General features: G+C 33.3%; 1 protein-coding gene across 5 annotated transcripts in view; it reads left to right on the forward strand.

Moving 5' to 3' along the window:
- The window catches only part of LOC135840708 (glypican-1-like), a 149,391-nt gene that overhangs the window by 5,444 nt on the left and 119,887 nt on the right, over window positions 1-24,060 (forward strand). Inside the window, exons 1-10 of one of the 5 annotated variants that reach the window (XM_065357362.1) lie at window positions 6,114-6,598; window positions 16,056-16,180; window positions 18,703-18,963; window positions 19,048-19,193; window positions 19,287-19,377; window positions 19,477-19,650; window positions 20,429-20,635; window positions 20,729-20,876; window positions 21,008-21,132; window positions 21,215-23,228. The exons of 1 other annotated variant lie outside the window; for it this stretch is intronic. In XM_065357362.1, coding sequence (XP_065213434.1) covers window positions 6,520-6,598; window positions 16,056-16,180; window positions 18,703-18,963; window positions 19,048-19,193; window positions 19,287-19,377; window positions 19,477-19,650; window positions 20,429-20,635; window positions 20,729-20,876; window positions 21,008-21,132; window positions 21,215-21,544 — 1,686 coding nt within the window. In that variant the 5' untranslated portion in view covers window positions 6,114-6,519 and the 3' untranslated portion in view covers window positions 21,545-23,228. Of the gene's footprint in view, window positions 1-6,051; window positions 6,599-13,328; window positions 15,970-16,055; window positions 16,182-18,702; window positions 18,964-19,047; window positions 19,194-19,286; window positions 19,378-19,476; window positions 19,651-20,428; window positions 20,636-20,728; window positions 20,877-21,007; window positions 21,133-21,214; window positions 23,229-24,060 lie in introns of those variants that run through there. 3 more of the 5 variants (XM_065357363.1, XM_065357360.1, XM_065357358.1) reach the window with 3 other exon arrangements.

Below are 24,060 nucleotides of genomic sequence, written 5' to 3' on the forward strand. Positions count from 1 at the left end.
AATAAAGTATTAGTTGCGATTTAATACGTAGAATTACATAGCTTCGATATTACGCCATCCACACTTCCACAGTTGAAAATAAAAAGGTAAATTCGAAGAAGTAAGCTGATTTTCAATGTACCATTACTTTTTATGAGCTCATTTGCGGAAAAATGAAATTTATGTTTATAGATTTTTCATCATTATCTCAGTAGAAACTTTGGCCGTGTTACAAATTCGATTAATTATTCAGCAAATAAACGAATAAATGTAACCTTCATCAGAACGTTGAAATTCAAAGAAACCGTAGAATGAAATCGAAAGGCGAGCAGGGGAGACAAATTCGTCCTGCACCGACTCAGAGCTGGCCATTTTTTGAAACTTTTGAAAAATCAAATTTCAAACGTTTAGATTTTGGTAAAAAAATTTTCAATAAAAAAAAATAAAACAATTTTTAAAAACTTGGAACTGTGATTCGAAACTTGCTTTATCTTTTTTTGTCTTCTGCAAGCATGTAAAGGTATCATTTTTTATTACGTTTCAGCAAATTTAAAAAAATTCATTTTCAATTAATTTTGAGAGCTATTCAAAATACTTAAGAGGAAAGTATGTACCTCAAATTTTGAAGGAAAAAAAATGAAGTTGGTGATGTTTCCGTAATTTTTGATTTTAAGTAATCAAAAAATGGTTTGAAAGACCCATTGTCAATGTTTTTTTTTTTCATCTATCCATGGTTTGAAAATTTTTTCTTTGGGTTCTTTAAATTAAGGATTTAATAATATCTTTTTTGATTTTTTGGAGACAAATCAGAAAAAAATTCACAATAGTGTCTTTTGAGTCCCACAAAGAATGAAATGAAAATTTGTTAGAAAAGTTGTGAAAAAAATCAGTTACGATTCAACGAAGAATGTTGTTCTCATTTTGAAGAACTAATTGATAAATTATTGTGGGCGTAGGGTTGAGGTATAGAGGGCAAAATCTAGAAATGTTTCCGAATTCTAGAAGATCATTTTTTGAGAACGGATGGATGAATTGTCAGTAATGACAAAATAATATAATTTGATGTGCTGGGATGATTTTTCAGAGTTCTGAAGATGAGGTACATCATTCTCACATCTGAAACAACTTAAAAATAATTACCAAAAAGACATTTTTTTTTTACTATTCCTTTCTCTCTCCTTCATTGCAGTGAGTTCAGTTCTCTACTATTCGAAGGATAGTGAAAAAAATCCTTTAAAAAATTGCTCCCTGACCACGAGCAAAAATAAACGTCACATTAAATTCGAACATTTTTCAATCAAATATGTAATACACATCAAAAGGTTGAAAAAAATCAATCTCTCGAAAGTTTTGAAAGCTCGTGCAACATCAAATGAAATTTACCTTGAAATTAAAGGCGAAAAAAAAATTGCAAAAAAGTTACCTTACTCTTCTCTTCGTCCTTGTTTCGTGACGTAGTTTTTCCATTTCACTAGACTTTTATTCTCGAAGGATTTTAAAACTACATAGGTAAAGTACCCGGTAAAGGTACCTGCTCGTTTATTCTGCAGAATTTTTCTTCAACGAATGAAAATATCGGTTAACAGATTTCTTTACGATTGAATTTATTTTAATTTGGTTGTCATGTTTTACGATTTGAAATACGCCATCGTTTCGTCTCACAGTTTAGCGCAAAAATCGCGTGTTCTCAACATATTGTACACACAAACGAACGATTTTGCCATGTCAGAGCCGTCAGGTCCATTACACTCTTTGGAAACGAAGGTCGTCTGGGCATCATGAGAGGATATATTTTCAATTAGGATGCCAAAAATGATTATTACGTTGCAACGATGCACGACTGTGGCGTTTTTTTTATCGTGACGAGGTTTCTTATGCGGCGAAAACTTGGGCAATAAAAAGTTTTCAAATTGACAATCGACACGGATGCAAATTACCTAACGTATCTGTACAAAGTATCGAATATTATTCTGCGAATTGCGAACTGATGCAAATTATATGACGAGAAAAAAAACATCAGGAAATGCCTCTTTCTTGGTTGATTTCTGACGTAATGAGTCTAAAAAAATCGCACATCTTTAAATTGACTTGAGATTAGTATATTTTTAATTAATACCGGATCAAATTGGCATAAGCGTTGTGTGTTTTTTTCTATGGTTTTTAAACAAACCGAGACATCTTGTAGATAATTGGAGCGGTAAAGTTTTCCATCGAAAGAAAAAAAAATCCCATCCCATGGCCACAAATGCGGCAAAAACGAGGTAATAAATTTATTTAGAAGGAAAAATACGCCGTGCGTCGCTTGTGAAAGTGCTCAACAGGGACATAGTTGAATAATTGAGATGGTTTTGTAATATGGCAACCATTGAACAGGCAAGCCATATAACCAGAATCGAAGCTTTTATTTGGATAAATTTTCGAGCTATATTCGATGGCGAAATTTATCGAACAAAAAGTTGCAACTTTTTGCCATTCGTGAAGGTGAAATTTATCAGCATCCGCGACGTAAATCCCAATTACCTTGGTTCGTCGATGGAATTTCTCAAAAGAAATAGAAAATTTTTCGGTAAATCTTGAAAGCTCGAACGAACAGCTGTTCTTTGTGTAGAAGGAAAGGCTGTTGCGGCTCGATGACGTTGTTTTTGAATGAATCATCATCGTTGGCTTCTTCTCTCTGTATATGGTCACGGTTGGAGCATTATTTTACCGCATTATAAATCGAATTGTAATCAGAATTGTTATTTTAAGCGGCCCGCGGCGACGTCGGAATTGTAATTGGACCGTTGGTTGTCGAAGACACATCTAACGATAATTAGTAGACTATTATCAATAAGAGGTATACACAAGAATTCCTCTATATACTTATAAATAGGATCGAAGCAGCAGGACAAGAGCAGAGGGAGGTTTTAAAAAACAGACCATCAAAGCGTGTGAAAAAGGATGCGGTATAGTGGCCGAAGAAGATATAGGAGCATTTTGTTGGTAGTCCACGTAGTAAAAAATATTTTACTCCGAATACAAAAGCCTTTGGCTGGTTCGTGCTGTGTAGTGCAATGTGCGGTGGCGATGAGAAGTGAAAAATTGAAATGTTTAGCGAATTTAACCTCAGCCTGGTGTACGATAAAACATCCCACAGTTTATTGGATAATAATTTATCGCGATTATAAGAACCATTATTCCAGTTGTCCGAGTGCATTACTTATTGGACAACCAAGACCAGCCGATCGGATTTTTTCCATTCGGTCGCGTTAACGTAAAAAGATTAGTGCTGGGTTCGAATTCGAGGCACTCTACCGAATGTTATTTTTCAAATAGTTCTATATTATTGCATTCCATTCCATTCAGTATTTTACCTATCGGCTTGTCCCGTGCTACGGTTCTTATTTCTATAACCATTCACCATATATGGAACATTCCTTCGATTCGAGTTCGGCTTTTTATTCACCGCATATAAATATTTACCCTTTGCCCGTGAGATTAGCTAAGGGTTTCCTAAATCATCCCGAACGGCGAATTTCTCGTCGTATCTACAATTTATGTGAATTTTTTTCACCCATTTCCATCATTTTTCGTCTCATATCAAAAATATCTATACCTATGTTTATAGAAATTCATATTTTTTAAAATGCTAAATGATTGTACTCTATACTGATGTATAGACATTGATCGACCAGAAATTATATAAGGGGGTTGTCGATGTTTTGTCCGGTGATTTATTAGATATGAAAATATTTTCATTCGTGGGAATACCTATACCTATATATACCTCTCTTCTTCAGTCACTTAAGTGTTTATTTTCAAGGTTCTTCGAGAAAAGGGTGAGATAGTTACTCGGATTGTTTTGAAAAGATAAAGACCATCTTCTCGTTTCGAGCGAGTTATCGCGTGCGTAGAATTTTAAATTTTTTACACTCCGATGGTAAGCTTGATATTATGTTTAAAGGTATGGAAACCATTCAAAGGTTCGACTTTATAGTGGATTTATATATTTACGCTGTTTGAAATTATAATTAATTTTGCCCAATCGATTCGTAGGTACCTATAGTTGGAATTTCAGTGCGATTTCGAGCATTGCTCTTATTTTGATAACCTAGCCTAGTACTATAATATTTTGTACCTACATAAATTTCGTTCACAAAATGGTGTATGTTTTGAATGGGAAATAGGTAAAACCTGTGCATTATTTTGATTTCGACGAATAATTTAGATTTCAAAGGGAAATCTTCTAAATGGAAAGGTTTCCAAAAATTTAATGCGCAAATTTTGCTCGTATATGAAAATTCAAAGAGATAATTTCAGTATTAATTGAATGCATAATTTCACTCTTGGATTTTTTAAAACTTTGTAATGAAAAAGTTGCATGAATAAATGGGTCCATTTTCAGTTTTGAAAAAGCTGAAATTGTTCTAGCGAAGATCCATTTTGACTAATAAATGTAGATATTCTTGAGGAAAGAGTTTTATACTCATTGCCATTGAATGTCTCGGTGGAATCTTAATAAAAATTGTCGAAAAAATTTCCAAAATTGTACGCAGAATCTCACATTTTTTTTTCAATTTTTCCAAAAGAATAATTTGTTCTTGAAACTTTGATAATCCTTAACAATTTCATGAGTCTCAAAATCACTTTAGAAAAAAATGATAAAAATTGACAGGAAGGGTTGAAAAATTAAAATTAGAAAAAATTCTTGTTCCTTCAAATAAATAAATTTATTTTTAATAAAATCTAAAAAATTGATAATTTATGGAAAAACTCGCTATTTGAAGAGGCTCAAGATTAGTAATTCTTACCGAACTGAGCCTCCAGAAGCAATTCTTCATTGTTTGAGGGGAGGGGGATGAACCATGAATTGCTGAGCTAAGAGTAATTTCTTTCTTCGTTTCATTTCTTCTCTTGGAATGAAAAATAGTTCAGAAAACTGATTAATTATACTCGTACCTAATTTGTTCCAAAGAATGGACATTTATATCAATTTTTGATTAGATTTTCGTTATTTTTTCTACTTTTGGAGTTTTTCTTGCGAAAGTAAAACTTTCAAAACCACGTCTTCTCAAAAAATTATTTATTTGTGAATTTATTTCTATTTTTATCTCATCTATTCAAATCTCCTTTTTTTTTTTTGTAAACATAAATTAGAATTTGAAAAAATATTTTATTTAATCCCTGAGAATCTTGTAATCTATATTTTTTAAACTAAGGAATAAAAAGGCATTATAAATCCACGAGAAAGTCCAAAAAGCACAAATAAATAAGAAAAATTTGGTTCAAACAAACAAGTAGACGACATGTTGATTTTATCAGTAGTAAATGACTCTATAAGGATGGGAACAAATTGAGTTTTCATTTTGATTTCTATAGAAGTAGCCCGGCAGACGGTGGTAGTCTCTCGTTGTATAATTTTGGTCACAGTACAGCTATTTTGCTTGTCTTGTAACCACTACTCTTTTTCTTGGAACCGCATACAAGGTTGACAATTGATTTGAGAAAAAAAGGAGGAAGAAAAGAAACTAAATTAATGATGTATTACATTCTTGTCTACATTGGTTTTGAAAAAAAAAACACGCGTAAGGAGCTGTCTTTTGACGAGATTTCCTTTTTATTTCGCAGACTTTTTAGTTGATAAAAGGAGAAAAATGTCAGAATTTTTTTTTTTGCATCTGGCGCTCGAAAGTATGGAACCTGACGTCGTCTTGTACTTGTACGTGATTTTTTAATGATGGTCGTTGACGTAGTGGCGGGTATTGTGGAACCGTAGACAATCGATTTGATTTATTCGGGTCAACAAATTAATATACCTACTATATACCTAAGCACTGTGGAAGAACTAGACCAATAACGAACACTTGCCACTGTGAAAAATCCTGTTAAAGAAGAGAAAAAAAATCACTGCTTACTTCCTTCGCCCTCAATTGAAAGGCGTTTTTGTGTATATTTTGACAAAAGATTTGAAAATAGAAACATAAACTGGCCAGGCGTTATGTATACATATTGAATAGTGACGAGGCGAGCCAGGGCTTTAAGAAAGACAGCAAAAGCGGAGGAGGCGCGAGGCACGGCGATGCGGTCCACTCTCTAAATTTGAAACAGTCATTTTCATTACTGTTTTATTCAGTTAATCTGATTTTTTTTTCAAATTACTGCATAACAGTGATTTTTACTGGTTTCAACAGTCAAATCCAATCATTTAACTGTTGAAAGCAGTATTTGACTAGAGCCCTATTCAACTGTTTTTTTCAGTAAAATAACAATTACTGATAAAAACAGTAGTTTTTTTGAAATTACTGTTTTTATCAGTGGTTTTGAATTCAAACTACTGTATTAGGCAGTAACATTGACAAATTTACTGTTTATAGCAGTAAGTTTTACTGTTTATAGCAGTAGGTTTTACTGTTTATGGCAGTAAACATCTTATGACTTACTGTTTGAGCCAGTACCTACTTTGCGCCATTTTCTTTTAAGATTTTTGAGCAATAGTGGTTTCTCTGAATAAATGTGTTTGGTGAAGGTGTTAATTTGAGTAAACGTTGTATTTTGTAAAAAATGAATCAACTGAATCCAGATTTCAAGCATTACCTAAGCGGAAATGGCATCAATGAAGCAGTAATCGATGTTTTGATCGGTAAGTGAGATGTTCAAAGTTTCTAAATCCCCCCTAGAGTAAATCAAAGAAGCTGAAGTATTTAGCACGATGTGTTATACAAAATTTTCGTAAAATTAATGCACCTAGCTGTAACTAATGCGAAAAGGTACGCAGCTACAAGAATATTTTCGTACATTTACATAAGTAGCTAAAGTTGAGATATGGGTCAAAAATTTCATTCAACTTTCACCAAACGTTCAAAAAAATACCAAATAGGCTAATAAAATTAATGTTTAGAGCAACTGATTACCAAATTCAAGTTCAATTCAATTGATATTAGCCTATTTGGTATTTTTTTGATCATTTGGCGAAAGTTGAATGAAATTTTTGACCCTTATCTCAACGAACCATTTTTACAGGCTTTGGATGACGTATCTGCTTTGTGTTTCAATCATCTGAAGAGCATTATGCTAAATACTTCAGCTTCTATGTACAAATTCTCTTATAATTTATGCACCTACCTGTAACCAAAGCAAAAACTGCTAAAACTTCGTTGATGGAAGGATCAGTAAAGCCCCAATAACACCAAATTGTAAATTAGATCGTTGTTATTAGTCGATAAACAATCACCACCTTAGCGAACTACTAATTCACGCACGTTACTAATTAAACAAATAATTTATGTAGTACTTCACTGCGGTAAAATTACGATTTACTGGAGTTATTGAACTCATTACGCCGAAAATAACACACTTCGAAATCGATATGATCAAACATAAAGTTACTGAATAGGTGAATAAGTGTTCGGAGCAACTTTCAATTGATAAAGTAAAATGGAAATCGATATGATCAAAAATAAAGTTACCTACTGAATAGATCCACGCACGTTATTAATCAAACAAATCATTTATGCGGTACTTCACTGCAATAGAATTACACGAAAATAATTACGATTTACCGGAGATATTGAACTCATTACACCGAAAATAACACACTTCGAAATTGATACGATCACAGATAAAGTTACTGAATAGGTGAATAGTGATTTCTAAATTTCATTTCGCGATTACCTATGTTGTTTTCTCAATAGGCTAAAAACTGCTAAAACATCGTTGATGGAAGGATCAGTAAAGCACTAATGTCTAATAACACCAAATTGTAAAATTAGATCGTTGTTATTACTCGATCAACAATCACCACCATAGCAAACTACTGATCCAAATAACACACTTCGAAATCGGAAAAAAAAGCACTAAAAACAAAACCGAATCAACCGAATAAAAGTAATAAAACTGTTCGCTCACACAACACACGAGGCAGACTCAGACTGGACAGAAATGGAAGTGATCAAATTGCAACGAACTTGTAGGCCAGTTCTAGGAAAAACTATAGGTCTACGTCTAGAGATAAGATAACACGAATCCGAATAATAAAAGACGAGCAGACGACGATATTAAGTATTGTATTTGAATTTCGATTTACCGACTACCTTACACATTTATGCAATGCTTCGCAAAATTTGGATGAAGCGATTGTGTATTGGTCAGAGGAACGAGTGAGGTTAGTGTTCAGGAGAAATAAGTAGAATGTCCGTAGTGTTTAAGTTGTTTTAAAAATAGAAAAAAACCTCGCTTTGCTCAGGCTAAATCAATTCCTGTTTTTTCTTCTCTAAACAAAGTTGGAGGGTTGAAAAATTGACTTCTCACATCAAAAATAATGTTGTTTCTCTTTCGAAAAATTACGTATCAACTTATGAAAGTTATGCTCTCGTTTCGCTCAGACTTTTATTCCCATTTCTAAAAATATTATAATTTCCTGGAAAACATTGTTGAACTGTTTAAATATTAAACCTACGAACATCAACATTTTGCATCAGTTATTTTACTTCTCAAATCATCATCTTTTTCAAAGTTTCTGTTTTTGCTTCGCTCCGGTAGATTTGAATTCTACTGCAATTTTTCAAAAATTGTCATGATTAAAAAATTCACTTCTGAAATTCTGGAAACATACAACCAAGTCCAATACCTACAGGATTAGTACTAGTGGGAATCAGTGCAAAGTACTCGTAACAAAAAAAATGTGCAAAATATCATTCAAAAATACCAAGAAGCACAAAACTTTTGAGTTGAAAGTTGTCAATTTTTTTTTTACATTTTTTTATACTGGGTGTGAAAATCGATTTTTTTGTACCTCACGAATTCGTAAATTTTCTGAAGCTTGCACTCTCGCTGCGTAGGGACAAAATAAAAAATGTTTCGTTTTTATATCGAATTTGATTTTTAAAAGCCAAAAGGTTAGAAAAAAAAACACGAAAAAATAGTGAATTTTTGATTTTTAATTGCAGTAACCAACCTTGCAATAAAACAATTCAAATTTTTTATCAAGTACATATAAAAGCATCGTTTTTGAACATTTAAATTTATTCAACATTCTAAAACTTGGTAGGTACTAGGTATATACGCCAGTTGATGGATTCGTGCCGACTTTAGTATGTTTAAAATGACATATCAAATAACTTTACTTAATTCATTTTAGCATAATGTTAATTCGCCTTCTTATTGTGAAAGGCGAAGATGTTAAATTAATTCTTTATAATTTAATAATCAAAAAATATAATTAGTTATACTTGATCGACTTTCGGTACATGTTTCCTGTAGCACATTTAAATGCGTATTTATAGCGTTACCAACGAATGGTTCTTCACATGACATGCCGAAAACACATTTACTTACAGATTTTCAGGTTATGTACAGAAATGACAAACTTTATTGGTTGAAAAAATTTGTTCTAAAAATGAGAAATCGCTGGTAGGTGGGCTTTCGATTTTGAGATTTTTTTTATGTAAAACTTATGTATTTTGGACAGCCAGTAATGTAGGTACCTAGGAAGAAAACAAGTCGTAGGAAAATACAAAACAAAAGATCGATTCTGAATTTTTCTTAAATACGTAAATTTTTTTGTTTTTTTAATTCAAATATTTACAGCCAGTAATGTAGGTTGAAAAAGAGTGGTCGGAAAAAAACAAAACTAAAGATTGATTTTGAATCTTGTCATTTTTTTTTTAAATTAATGTAATTAGAAAAAAAGTCGTAAGAAAAATAATAATAAAAGATCGATTCCGAATCTTTTTTAGATGTCAATTTTTTTTTCAATTCAAGTACATATTTACAGCCAGTAATGCGAGTAGAAAAAAAGTCGTAGGAAAAAACCAAATAAAAGATCGATTCTGTATCTTTCTTAGATGCGATTTTTTTTTTTTTTTAATTCAAGTATTTATTTAAGAATATGGGGGTACAAATTTACTGTATCATATTTGAAACCCAAAGTTGGGTAAGGTAGAGTGGGGTAATTGCAAAGCACTATTTGATTAGTGACACTTTGAGAGGGCGTTGTGAGAATGCACAGATGAAGCTGAAATTTGTACCACTTATACTTCAGGGAGTTCTCTATTAATGGTGAAATTTTGATACAGTTTGGTCCACAAATCGTGGAGGAAATTGCAATTTTAAAATTTGAAAATCGACTTTTGCATTTACCCTGTGTTCGGGTAAATGCAAAAGTGGGTGATATTTTTTTAATTTTTTTGCATTTTCAACGCACTCACTGTATTCTACGTGTCATTTGCTAACTTTTGATGTATTCGTGGCCTTGATTCGGTAAAAAATTCGATAATTTTTCCACTTCCCAAAAAAAATTTTAGAGGAGTGAAAAAATGTTGAAAAATTATTTTTTTTAAAACTCGTGGAGGAAATTGCAATTTTAAAATTTGAAAATCGACTTTTGCATTTACCCTGTGTTGGGGTAAATGCAAAAGTGGGTGATATTTTTTCTATTTTTTTATTTTTTTTGCATTTTGAACGCACTCACTGTATTCTACGTGTCATTTGCTAACTTTTGATGTATTCGTGGTCTTGATTCGGTAAGAAATTCGATAATTTTTCCACTTCCCAAAAATTTTTTTAGAGGAGTGAAAAAATGTTAAAAAATTATTTTTTCAAAAACTCGCTAAAATGAACAAAAGATCAACTATTGATCATTTCTGATGTTTTTTATGTAAAAAACTCGTCATAGAAATACATTTTTCGTCAAATATATTCGTAAAACATTGAAAAGGAGCAATAATTTTAAAATTCAGTAAAACTGTTAATCACTTCTCTAACATGTAACTCATCATGTGACCGTGGAAGTTTATTTTTTTGGTAATTTCGAACCATTTTCAAGTTATTTAGGGCAAAAAAATATTTGTGGTAAGTGCAAAAATGAAAAAAAATTGTGTTTGCAATCACCCCGAGTCAATTTTTTCTGGGGTAGTTGCAAAAACGCAACTTACAGCCAAAATTTAAAAAAAAATCACATTGTGATATCTTACCTTAAACTTCAAACCTTCATGACCCTAAATCTTGAAAATTCCAGATAAATCGACAGTTTTTTCTATTTCACATGCACGTTTTATTGTTTTTAAAAAACACCTTTCACTTTACTTATGAGGGGTTGCAACATGCTTCGATAAAAGTGTTTGCTACGGAGCGACAAGTTGAACCCCGCGAGTGGTGACCTGGTGAATATGTCGGTAAAGGTTGTTGCTTCGACACCTCATAGTTGGCACAACCAGAAAATTGATTTTTTTGCATGAGGTCACAATTTTGCAATTACCCCACTCCACCTTATCTGATATTGATTCTTATCGAACATACAAAATTCTGGTACTGCATTTCTAACAAGGGAACCTCTTGAGGTGTCCGCCTCCGATTTGAACGGGACCCCGATTTTTGGAAAGAGCATGTTCTAAAACCCGAAAATCCAAATTTTCAGCTGCTCAAGTTCATTTTTCGATTTATTTTGGCGAATTTTTGAAAATCCAAAATTGACTATTTTGGTGATTTATGTTTTTTTTTTTAAAGTACGTACTTGATCAGTAAAAATGTTTAAAATTGAGTCCTAACACTGATATTTACCCCCCAAATCCAAATTTCGCCATTTCCAGCCATTCTGGAGCCTCCAGCGCTATTTTTCAATTTCTCCAGAATTTTGATTTTGCTCCAGAAGGCGTGAATATAAAGTTGGGCAGCTAAAAATCGAGTTGTGTGTTATATTCGATCTGTTTATCAAGTTTATCCACATTTGAGTCGATTTTGGGAGGTACACCTCAAGAGTGGTTTTTGACCAGCTTTTTTCATTATAAGAAATCCAAAAAAATCAAAATTTCACCGTTTGGGAGGGAATTTTCGAAATTTGCGCGAATCGCTGTATTTTGAACACAACAAACCCCCTGAGGCCGAGTTCCGTCATTTCCAGCCATTCTGGAGCCTCCAGTGCGGTTTTTAAATTTCTCCAGAAGTTTCAATTTGCTCCAGAAGGCGTGAATATGAAGTTGGGCAGCTAAAAATCGAGTTGTGTGTTATACTCGACCTGTTTAACGAACTTATCCACATTTGAGCCGATTTTGGAGCGGACACATCAAGAGTGGTTTTTTGACCAGCTTTTTTTCAATATAAAAATATCCAAAACTCAAAAGTTTCTCGTTTGTGAGAAAATTTTTGAAATTTTCGCGAATCGCTGTATTTCGTCATTAATTAACCACACGAGGGCAAATTTCGCCATTTCCAGCCTTTCTTGGGCCTCCCTTTAATTTTTGGATATTTTTATTTTGAAAAAAAGCTGGTCAAAAAACCACTCTTGAAGTGTCCGCTCCAGAATCGGCTCAAATGTGGATAAATTCGTTAAACAGGTCGAATTTAACACACAACTCGATTTTTAGCTGCCCAACTTCATATTCACGCCTTCTGGAGCAAATTGAAACTTCTGGAGAAATTTAAAAACCGCACTGGAGGCTCCAGAATGGCTGGAAATGACGGAACTCGGCCTCAGGGGGTTTGTTGTGTTCAAAATACAGCGATTCGCGCAAATTTCGAAAATTCCCTCCCAAACGGTGAAATTTTGATTTTTTTGGATTTCTTATAATGAAAAAAGCTGGTCAAAAACCACTCTTGAGGTGTACCTCCCAAAATCGACTCAAATGTGGATAAACTTGATAAACAGATCGAATATAACACACAACTCGATTTTTAGCTGCCCAACTTTATATTCACGCCTTCTGGAGCAAAATCAAAATTCTGGAGAAATTGAAAAATAGCGCTGGAGGCTCCAGAATGGCTGGAAATGGCGAAATTTGGATTTGGGGGGTAAATATCAGTGTTAGGACTCAATTTTAAACATTTTTACTGATCAAGTACGTACTTTAAAAAAAAAAACATAAATCACCAAAATAGTCAATTTTGGATTTTCAAAAATTCGCCAAAATAAATCGAAAAATGAACTTGGGCAGCTGAAAATTTGGATTTTCGGGTTTTAGAACGTGCTCTTTCCAAAAATCGCGGTCCCGTTCAAACCGCAGGCGGACACCTCAAGAGATTGCCTTGTAAAATTAAAAAGCCAAAATTGAAAAAAAAAACTTTTAAATTTAAAATTAATGAAAAATGAGAAATAATTTCATTTTTCGTCATTTTCTTATGATTTAGAGTTTTTTTTAAGCTCTTATATTTGCGTCTAGAAGTTTCAATGACGATTATATGTATAATATGCGATTCGAGCTCAATTTTGCTAAATTTTTCATAAATTTTATTAACTTTTGGTAGTGCTTATTTACTCTATAAACTGAAGCATTTTTATGTCAAATTTTAACACATTTTAGTACATTTTCTAGTAGACATGCTTTTTTTATTGCAAATTTTACCAAAATTCTATTTTTTTTTTTTTTTTTTTTTTCAAGTGTTCTGCTGTCCTAAAGTTGGTAAAAACTGAAACTCGTACCTACTCTTCGTGCTGTTCCTGTCACTGTACATAGACAAACTGAAAAATGCTGCCATTGCGTTGCTTCTCTTGTCAGCAGTATTGCAATGGAATAAAGGAGTGGACATCACATTTAAAATACTACCACGGATATTATCTCACTAAAAATATCGAAAACGGATTCCCTTGCACCTACGATCGATGCAACAAGAGTTTTGCTCTCTTTAAAACGCTTCGTCAGCACATTGAGTCAACTCATGCGAATACGACACCATTTACCAGTGTGCCTACATGTTCGACTGATGCTGATACAAGTGATACTGATCAGTATGAAAATTCCAATTCAACATCGCATGAACGAAATTACGTAACTTCCGAAGATTTTTTACCATTCAATTTGCAAGACAACTCAGAAGATTTGAATTCCTCATTACGTCTGTACCTAGTGAAAATGGTGGTCAACTTACAGTGCAAATCTTCAATGACGACGTCTTCAGTATGTTTTGTCATTAATCATCTTCAAAAAATCTTGACCGATGTATCTGTCTTTTGGAAGCATCATTTAACAACTTTTCTGGAAAATAATGGGATTGAAAAAGATTCCCCAGATGTTTCAGAACTACTGAAAAAATTCGATTTGAACGATGCGTTTACAAATTTGGATACTTTGGATGGCCAGATTGATGCTTTTCGTGAAAACTGCTCTTATGTCAACCCACAGGAAATCCCTCTGGGCACACGTATCGATCAGCGTTTAGATAGATCTTCAAACGAATTTTTACCCAAAACAATCAACGAAACTTTTCAATACGTGCCTGTTGTTGATGTTTTGAAGTTGGTTTTGCAGAGCCAAGAAATTAAAGATGCCATTTTGACAGAAAAAAAATCTGAAGATGGTACTTTTCGATCTTTTAGAGACGGTAAAAGTTTTGATTCAAATCCATTTTTCCAGAAATTTCCCGATGCGATTCGTTTGCAATTATATTACGATGAACTGGAAATTGTGAACCCTTTGGCCTCTAAAAAAGGAGTGCATAAAATCGGAGCTTTCTACTATACCATTCAAAATCTCCCTTCGTATATCAATTCTCAGCTGAATAACATCCACGTTTTAGCTTTATGCTATTATGAAGACGTGCGTAAATATGGATTCAAGCAGATCCTCCGGCCATTTCTACAGGAGCTGAAGAGTTTGGAGAGTGATGAAGGAATTGTAATTCAACTAAATACTGATGAAAATTATGTTCTTAGAGCAAGTCTTGCATCTTTTTGTGGTGATGGCTTGGCAGTGCACGACTTATTCGGATTACTTAGCCCATCCGCAAATATGTTTTGTAGACTGTGTTTAATAAGTCGAACCGATTTACTTAATGGGCAGCTAGAACCTCAAGAACCTAGAACCAAAGCAATCTATGATGAACATTTGGCTCTGATTCAAAGTAACAACACTCAAGATGTGAGATCCCAGACAGGTGTAAAAGCAGAAAGTCCACTGAACGAATTAAAATATTTTCATGTTGCTGATAATATGATTTTCGATCCCATGCACGATATTCTTTGTGGAATTGGTCCTATGGTGCTGAAACTAGTAATTCGTCACTACGTGTATGAATCCCATTTCTTTCAATTGGATGATTTAAATGAGCGAATTTCATCATTCCATTACGGTATTTTAGAAATGAAAAACAAGCCATCTGCCAATTTGATCGAATCAAACATCCGAAGCACTAAAGAGCATGCACTGAGTCAGAGGGCAATGCAAACATGGTGCTTGTTGCGGACTTTTCCATTTCTAATCGCTGACAAAATACCAAACCCAGATGATGAACATATGCATCTAATCGTTCTTCTATTACGAATTATGGAATTGGTATTTTCACCAATGATCACCAAGAATCTTCTGGCTTATTTGGACGCGCTAATTATTGACTTCATTTCGTTGTATCGCAATTTATTTCCAAACGTTCCCTGCATAAATAAATTTCATCATCTAACTCACTATCCGATGTGCATAGAATGGTCAGGTCCTCTGTCCAACATGTGGTGTATGCGTTTTGAAGCAAAACATGGTCAAGTGAAGAAACGTGCTCAAGTTGTCTGCAATTTTAAAAACGCTCCAAAAACTCTTATTCGAATTGGTCAATGCACACAATCCGCCAAATGGGGAAGCAAAAATGTGCCTTTACATTACATCAAATTCGAGCAGTTGTGCACTAGACCAGTGAATTCTACACTTAGCTGTCATAAATTACAAGATTTGGGATTTTCATCAGACGGCAACGTTACGATTACAAATCAAATTAAAATAGATGGCTGGTTATTTCGAATAGGTTTATTTGTAGTCGTAAATCTATCAAACGAGGAAGAATTGCCAGAATTTGCAAAAATCGAAGAGATCGTGATTCGTGACCAATCAGAAATTTATGTTTATGCTCATGTTTGGAGAACTATGCATTTGGATACGTTTTTCAATGCATACGCCATCGTTAATGACCATCAATCAAATGCTGTTTTTCTACCAATTCGAAACCTCAGATATAAAGCCTTAGATACATGGAGTGCTCCCAATCACGACGAACAATTCATCAGTTTACGTCATATTTTATTATGACATACGATAGGTGCATAAAATGACAAACAAAATTTCACCCCATTTAACCACATATGTATTATTAGATACATTTTTCTTTTAACTTTTTTTTTTCAGATCAAGAAATCGGATGGCAAAATTTCCCAGAGCTCTCTCAAGATGATTTACTTGGTATCGGTATCAAAATGGGCTCAGCAAAAGCTCTACTAAAACTCATCACTGAATTCAACAATAGTCCTCAAGTAAGTATTTATAATTTTCGTATTATTTACTAAAATTATTTCGTGTATTTTACAAAAAACTATCAACAAATTGAGTGATACTAATGCAGTTTAAAACACACAGTTTTTAAAAATCTAAAATTATTACTTTAGAATGGAATCGTAAACATTATTAATTACGTTTTGAATAAGGTGCACCGGGGCAAGTCAGAATGATTTTTCGCAATTTCAACTTTGACCAGCTGTTACTCCCCTTCTAATGAACCAATATGGATCAAATTTATTATGTAGGTTCCCATAAGGGTTCTTAACCTATGGTAAAAATTTGAGCGCAATTGACACAGTAGCTTTCGCTCAGTGGAATAAAATATAAACTGTCCTGACTTACCCCAATTGGGGGAAGTCAGAACAGGCTAAACTTTGCAGAGGCGTAGATCACAAACCGAGCGTCCTAGAAAAATTGCATAATAACAAAATTGTAGAGAATTTAATTCTCTTTGAGATTACTCTCATCAGATTTTCACTAGGACGCACGGTTCGTCCGCTATATGCGAAAAACTAAGAAATAGAAAATCTGTATTTTAGACCAAATTCAAAATAAGTTCAAAACAACAACAAAATACAATTGAACCAAAGACATCTAAAATGAAACTGAATCGCGAAAATTTTTATACCGTGATGAAGTAGGGGTAGTACCCTCAAGTCACCTTTAGTGGTACTTCGCCAGATATAAACCTCTAGGCGCTAGAGCAAGTTTTCTAACTTACCCCGAATTCCAACTTCCCCCGGTGCACCTTACATATTTAAAACATTTTGATTTTATGATTTTAAAATAATTTTACTTGAAATCCAGAAATGAATTTTGATACAGAAATGTTTTTAGATACATACAAACTTGATTGCTGGTCGCAATTTTTTTTTTATTTTTTTCAATTTTTATTTTTGCTGAAGAGGAATTATTTAACTACATGTGGGTATAGCGAAGAAGATGAGTTTTTTATCCTACACAGTTTTTAAAAATCTAAAATTATCAATTTATTACTTCTGATCTGAATGGAATCCTAAACATTGTTAAGTAGGTACTTAGGTATGTTTGGAATATTTAAAAATTTATAATATGAAAAAATTTACCTGAAGTCCAGATATGAACTTTGATACAGAAACTTTTTTAGATACTAACAGTGACGTCGCAAAGGGAAGGCGAGGGGGGCGAGTCGCTCCCCAGTCAAAAATTCAGTCGTCCAAGTCGTCCTAGTCGTCCTATTTGTCTCAGTCATCCAAGTCGACTCTGTGTCGTCGGAATTCATCGGCAAAGCCGTTTATTTGCCGAATAAATCACTGATCTATTTTCAAAATTGTTATTTTTTCAAGAGCTTTTGCCCTCGCTTCGCTCGGGCTAATTTGTTGTTTTCTATTTCACGAATTATTCAAATTGTGCTTGGAAAGTATTTTTGTTCAAAGTTTTAAAAATGTCAGTGGTGGAAAAATTGACTTTTCACATCAAAATTATTGCTATTTTGCTTCTTAAAACTATAAATTTTGAAAAGCTTTTGCCCTCGCTTCGCTCAGCCAATTTGATTCGTTTCTTTTCACTTGGAATCTCAAGAAACCATTGATAAAATTGAGAAAAAATTGTGGTCAGAAAAACCGAATTGCTACATTAAAATCGATGTTTTTCTACTTTTCAAATCACAAATTTTCCAAAACTTTTGCCCTCGCTTCGCTCGGTTCATTCAAACTACTGCTTTTGAAAATTTTAAGAAATATGAAAACTAAACAGAAAATTTTAATATTGCAGAAATACTCATAATACTCAAAGCGTATGAAAAATGCAAGTTTTTCATTTTTTAAGAACAGAACCAAGCTTTTAGGTCAATTTGGTTCTCTTCTACAGAGTTGCAATATCGAAAAAATTATGATAAATTTGAAAATTGTTGATATCCGAAAAACCGAATTCTTTTATTAAAACTTTTGTTGTTTTCTACTGTTCAAAAAATCACAAATTTTCCGAAGCTTTTGCCCTCGCTTTGCTCGGGCCAATCATGATCCTACTTTTACAAATGTTAAGAATATTGAAAATTAAACAGAAAAATTCCAAAAATACTCATAATACTCGAAGTGTATGAAAAATACAATTTTTTCACTTTTTCGGAACAGAACCATTGGATTTTTTAATTTTTTTGATATCACAGTGCTCAGCACATTAAAATTTTGATTATTGGGACAAAATTACAATTTTTCGTCGGCAAAAGGACGATGCACCCATCCTCTCAAATAGCATAGCTTGTCTTTTCTTCGCCTTCCCCCCTCCGGTGACAGATTTTTTCTGGGCAGCGCAAATTTGAGATTTTCAAAAACGCTGAACACCTTGAACTTACAACTATAGGTATATAAGTTTTTTTTTTTGGAAATACTTTGATCTGTTTTGGTGTAGTTTGATTTTATACTTATTTTCTCCTAGAGGCATTGATTGAAGTAGATAGGTACCTAATAGGTATGTTTAAAAATGTTCTGCCTATTAATGATATTCTGGATCTTTTCAGGAGAGTATCTACGTTATTGGCGATGATGGCATCCTAAAACCTGTAGATGCGTTAAGCAATACTGCTCGAAGTCAAACATCCGATTCTCTGGTATCAACAGCTAATCATAGTGAAGATACTACTTCACTTGAGGGTGAAAAAACTGCTGACAAAACGAATTACGAGGAAACGAGTTACGAGGAACCTTCTTCGTCGCAACCTGGAGATGACTTTATACCAAACCTAAATCAGGAAAATACTATTGACTATTCCCTGTTTACTGTGAGTTTTTCTGCCTGTTAAATTGCATTTTAGAAAATACCTAATTACATTAAATGCAAATTTTATTTTATGTACATTTTCCAGTCTTCTAGTTCGTTAAGAGATTTTTTACAACAGCACCCACAAGGTGAGGCGATCTTGGGAGCAATTGACGACAATAAGATGGATGAAAAAATACGGAGAAATTTGGTTCGCATACTTGTTGCTGAATTGATCAACGTAGCTGGCTCGTAAGAAATTTTCAATTACTTAGTGAAATACATTATTTTAAAAAATTCAAAAAAATCAAACAATGCAACTTAATTTTATCATTACCTTTACAGATATCCAACATCGTTAGCAAAATGGGCTCTCGCTAGAGCAATTGTAACAGAATTCGCGATTCTTAAGAATCCAATTGGTGCTGTTGGTTGTGTAAGTATACCTACTTTATTAGACGTAACATAATTTTAGGTGTAGGTATTATACCATTTGCTTTCCTGTTGATCAACTGATGTAAATTTTTCATTACAGGAACACTTTTATGACCCCAAATCTGGGAAGGGCTTCCTACATTATAGATTAGAAAATACAAGGAAATATTTACCGTCAGAAAAAAAGAAAAACGTTTGTGCAAAAAAAAAGAAGCAGAATTTGGAAAGCATATTACAGGAGAATAATCAAGATCTTTCAGCAATTGAACTGAAAGTATGTATTTTTAAAAATAAATACTTAACTATGTAAAGAGCTGAGCTGATCAACAGGGGCGGATGGGTTATAGGGGGAACTTTGAAAAATCCCAGTAAAAATTTGATTTCAACACCAATTTTTACACTGACTTTCACTCGAATTCGGCGCTGTAGCAGTGCTGAAAGTAGCTCCGATAAAAGAAAAACATTATTTTTACTTTTTGAAACACAAATTTTCGAAAGCTTTTGCTCTCACTTTGCTCAGGCTTGTTCTATTTTTTTTTATTTTTTTTTCAAAATTAAGATGGAAATTTTATGAAAAAGTCAAAAAATAAACTCTTCGTCCTGGCATTAAAAAAAAAAAAATCGTTTTTATACCTCACGAAATACGAATTTGCGAGAATTTGCAAGCGCTTTTGCCTTCGCTCGAGCTTGATCTTTTTTCTTTTTCAAAATTAACTTCCTAAAAAAACATCATTCTAATTCTAACATTTAAAAAACCAAAAAAATGAACTCCTTACATTAGAAAAATGCGTTTTCAGGCATCTCGAAAAGAAAATTTCCAATAAGTTCTCGTCCACCCCTCCTGATGAAAGATCTCAAAGTTCATATTGTATAGGTGGATATTATGTAAATTTGAGTGCATTTCACTACATTTTCTCTACATAAACGCGGGGAGACATTTTTTCAGTTTTTGCATTTTGAGATCAAAATATTCTCATTCATTCAGCATCAACTTTTCTTTAAATAAATAATATTGTTGTTGTTGTTAATCAGTTCTGATTTGTTGCACATAGGTTCAGTTAATGCTCAACACCAACCCTGCTAATCAAAACAAAAAAATGATCGAAGAATGGTTGCTAGATACTTTCATATATCGCCGGGAGTACATCAACACACCAATTCAGCCAGTTGATGCAAATGATAAAACACCTCCTACTACACCCACCATTACGCAAATTTTGACGAAATTTCCCAGGATGCTGGACTTTAATTGTGAATTCGTAAGCTTATAAAATGATCGTGTAATTTGTGTAAGCTTAGGGTGCTTTTTAGCCTGATTTTTCAACATCGTCTTTTTCATTACTTCTTTCTAGGTGCATCAAGAATTTGAAAGTTTAAAGATAACTCACAGGAAAGATGGAATTTTATCTGTCTTTCCAGTCACGTATGTCAAAAAGATCCTAAAATATGCCGCGAAACACCACTCTAATAAATTTGCAGCTGCCGAGAGTTTTACTGATGGTAAATTAGAACCAATTGTTTGCACATGTTACATAATTACCTATACAGTCAATTTCATTTTTTTTTTATTAGGTAGGTAGTAGGTACCTATGTCGGTAACTGCATTGTATAAATTCTTTGTTTTTGCATAGATAATCTGAAAGCTCTGATTTTGCTCATTGAAATTCTACCCAAAGCTAACTTTAGTGTGAAGAGAAAAAAAAGTACTGCAACATCGTCAAAATTACCAAATGAAAAATTTATGAGAATTCTACCTGTGAGTGTTACCTATATAGATTCTGTTACTTTTGTGTGCATAATGACGTGTTAGTCAACTTATGTCATCTGATTTGTTCCAGAATGGCAGTAGTGTCGATGAATTTCTCAAAACTCTTCCTATAGATGTAGTGCAGCCATCACTGCTCGCTATAACATCCCACGATGCACCTCAGAAAATTACGAGCTTCTTTATAATCGCGGACAGAAGAGCATTTCAGCTACCGAGCCAAAGCACGGCACTATATGCGGTGAGCATGCTGTGGAAGGTACATTACGTCTTCAACGTGGAATACGCAGCAGAACTGCGGTATTTCTTCAACTTCATAGACGCGATTGTGCAAGAAAAGAAAGACTGTAGAATATTTGCGTCTGTTAACTCCCTGAATACGTTATTAATGTTGCCCAGTTAATGTAAGTGTGTACCTATAATTTTACCTATAATTTTTAATCGATGCTTTGATATTGTCCTCTAGTTCATTATATGTAGGTATGCATAGGTATAATTTTATTTTACTTAAGTATTCTAAGCAAAAACCTATTTAATTTAAAACGTTTGTACTCAAGTAGGTATGTTCTGTGTGATTCTTAGTGGGAAGTTTCTGGAAATTTTTGGGGAAAATTTCTCTAAATTTTCAAAACAATAAAGGCCATAGGTGAATAAGTAGGGTGAATTTGCCCGCGAGAGCATCGGGGTTGATATTTGCATGGAAGGTGGGTCAGGAAAGCTCCAGATCCTTAGAGCCCCCCCCCCCCGGTTTTGAAAAGTCCACCATTTTCTGAACTTACAATAAAAAATATTTTTTCAGCCCCATGTGAAACGATTTTTAGGATTTTTGAAAAAATTTGTAGAAGGTGAGGTGTTGTGAACATTTATAAGAGATATCCCCACAAAAATTTTCACTCCCCTCCCCTCCCCTCCCATATTGTCCCCTCAAAATGGAGTTTTTTAAAGCTTTGCTGTCTGTTTTAGCGATGCCCATGATTTGGCACCAAAATGGGAATAGGATTTTTAAATGTGTTTTCGACCGCTAAAAGGCATATATTTTTTTCAAAAAATAATTTGAAGTGGGTCGTAGTCAAAAATTGAAAATAATTACAAAGGGGGTAAAAATGGATTCTGGTATAAATTATTGTTTTTGGTAAACGAAGAGTCGTTTCCACGAAAATAGCTCAACTTTTAACCTAGTAAAAATTGATAAGGAGACAGAGGCATCGGAGGGGCGTGGATGAGGGTAGCATAAAATTGGACTTTGTAGTCGTGTTCGGGGGTTCCATTCATATGGAAACGACACCAATATTATGAAAATAGCTCAACTTTTGATATACCTAGTAAAAATTGAGGTGGGGGAGAGGCACTGGAGGGGTGTGGATGAGGGTAGCATAAAATTAGACGTCATATTCGTGTTCGGGGCGTTCGATTCATATGGAAACGACTCTTTGTTTACCAAAAACAATAATTTATACCAGAATCCATTTTTACCACCTCTGTAAGTTTTTTCAATTTTTGACCACGGCCCACCTCAAATTTTTTTTTGAAAAAAATACATGTTTTTTAGCGATCGAAAATACATCGGTAGGCGGGGGTCTAGGGATCTGAAACTTTCCTGAGAAAGGGTGCTCAATGGTACCCACGTTCCATGCAAGTATCAACCCTAATGCTCTCGCGGGCAGATTCGCCCTACTTATCCACCATAATGGCCTTTCCTCGGGAATTTATGAAAAAAATTTCTGTAAATATAGTGAAAGAATCGAAAAAAAAGTTCAATTTCTGCGAAATATGTTCAAAGTAAAAGAAAATTTCGAAAATCTCAAACTTTGTAAATAATTGAAAATTGAATATGTATCCCGGAATTTTAATTTCGGCGAAATATGTAAATTTTAAAGTTTGTAAATAATTGAAAATTTAATATACTTGGGTATGCCGGAACTGTTTGTAATTTCTGCGAAATAAGTTTAAAAATTTCTGTGAAATATGTTTTAAATAAAAGAAAATTTTGAAAATTTCAAATTTTGTAAATAATTGATAATTTATTATACCGGAATTGTTTGTAATTTATTGTATATTTTTTTCTATAAAATAGATAATTTCGATTACGCACAATTGTTAAATATTTCATACTGCGAAGTTGAGTGATGAATCAATATTACGTCACCAATTTAATTCAGTTTGAAATTTTTGATTTAAACAGTAAAATTTTCTGTTTAAATCAGTAATTTGAATTAATTTTTATTTCAACTATATATTATAATGCAATTTCTATTTTAATTTACAATTAATGTTGATCGTAAATTAAAATTGAAACTGCATTATATGTAATATACAGTTGAAATCAAAATTAATTCAAATTACTGATTTAAACAGAAAATTTTACTGCTTAAATCAGTAATTTCAACATTTTACTGACTAATTCAGTAAAAATATTACTCAAATAAATTCACTGCTTAAAACAGTGCAATAAAAAAATTCACTGTTTCGAAGCAGTAAAAAATTTACTGCTTTGAAACAGTCATTTATCATAATTACTGTTTTGAATCAGTGAAATACTTACTGGAATAAGCAGTAAAAACAACTGTTGTAAACAGTATTTTCAAATTACTGTTTCTGGCAGTACCGTTTTACTGCCATTTGCAGTCACGACATTTTGCCTTCCTAAAGCAGTGAAATTCAACTGTAAAGCAGTAAAATTTCACTGTTTCATATTTAGAGAGCAGGGAGATGAAAAAATATAGTGTGTAAGCCAAAACACAAACACGTCTTTTTGTATAGTAAAATAGTAGAATGACAGCGAAACTTCATAAATTAATGCACTCTACTTAAGCGCACGTTGAACAGAGAGATGGATTCGATTGTTGTAAAATTCGGTCCGGTTTCTGAGAATCCCTTTTTTTTTCACTCTCTCTGTCTCTATCTATTTCTCAGCTCTGG

This window comes from Planococcus citri, chromosome 3, assembly GCF_950023065.1.
Source record: "Planococcus citri chromosome 3, ihPlaCitr1.1, whole genome shotgun sequence".
In the NCBI taxonomy this organism is placed as follows: Eukaryota; Metazoa; Arthropoda; class Insecta; order Hemiptera; family Pseudococcidae; genus Planococcus; species Planococcus citri.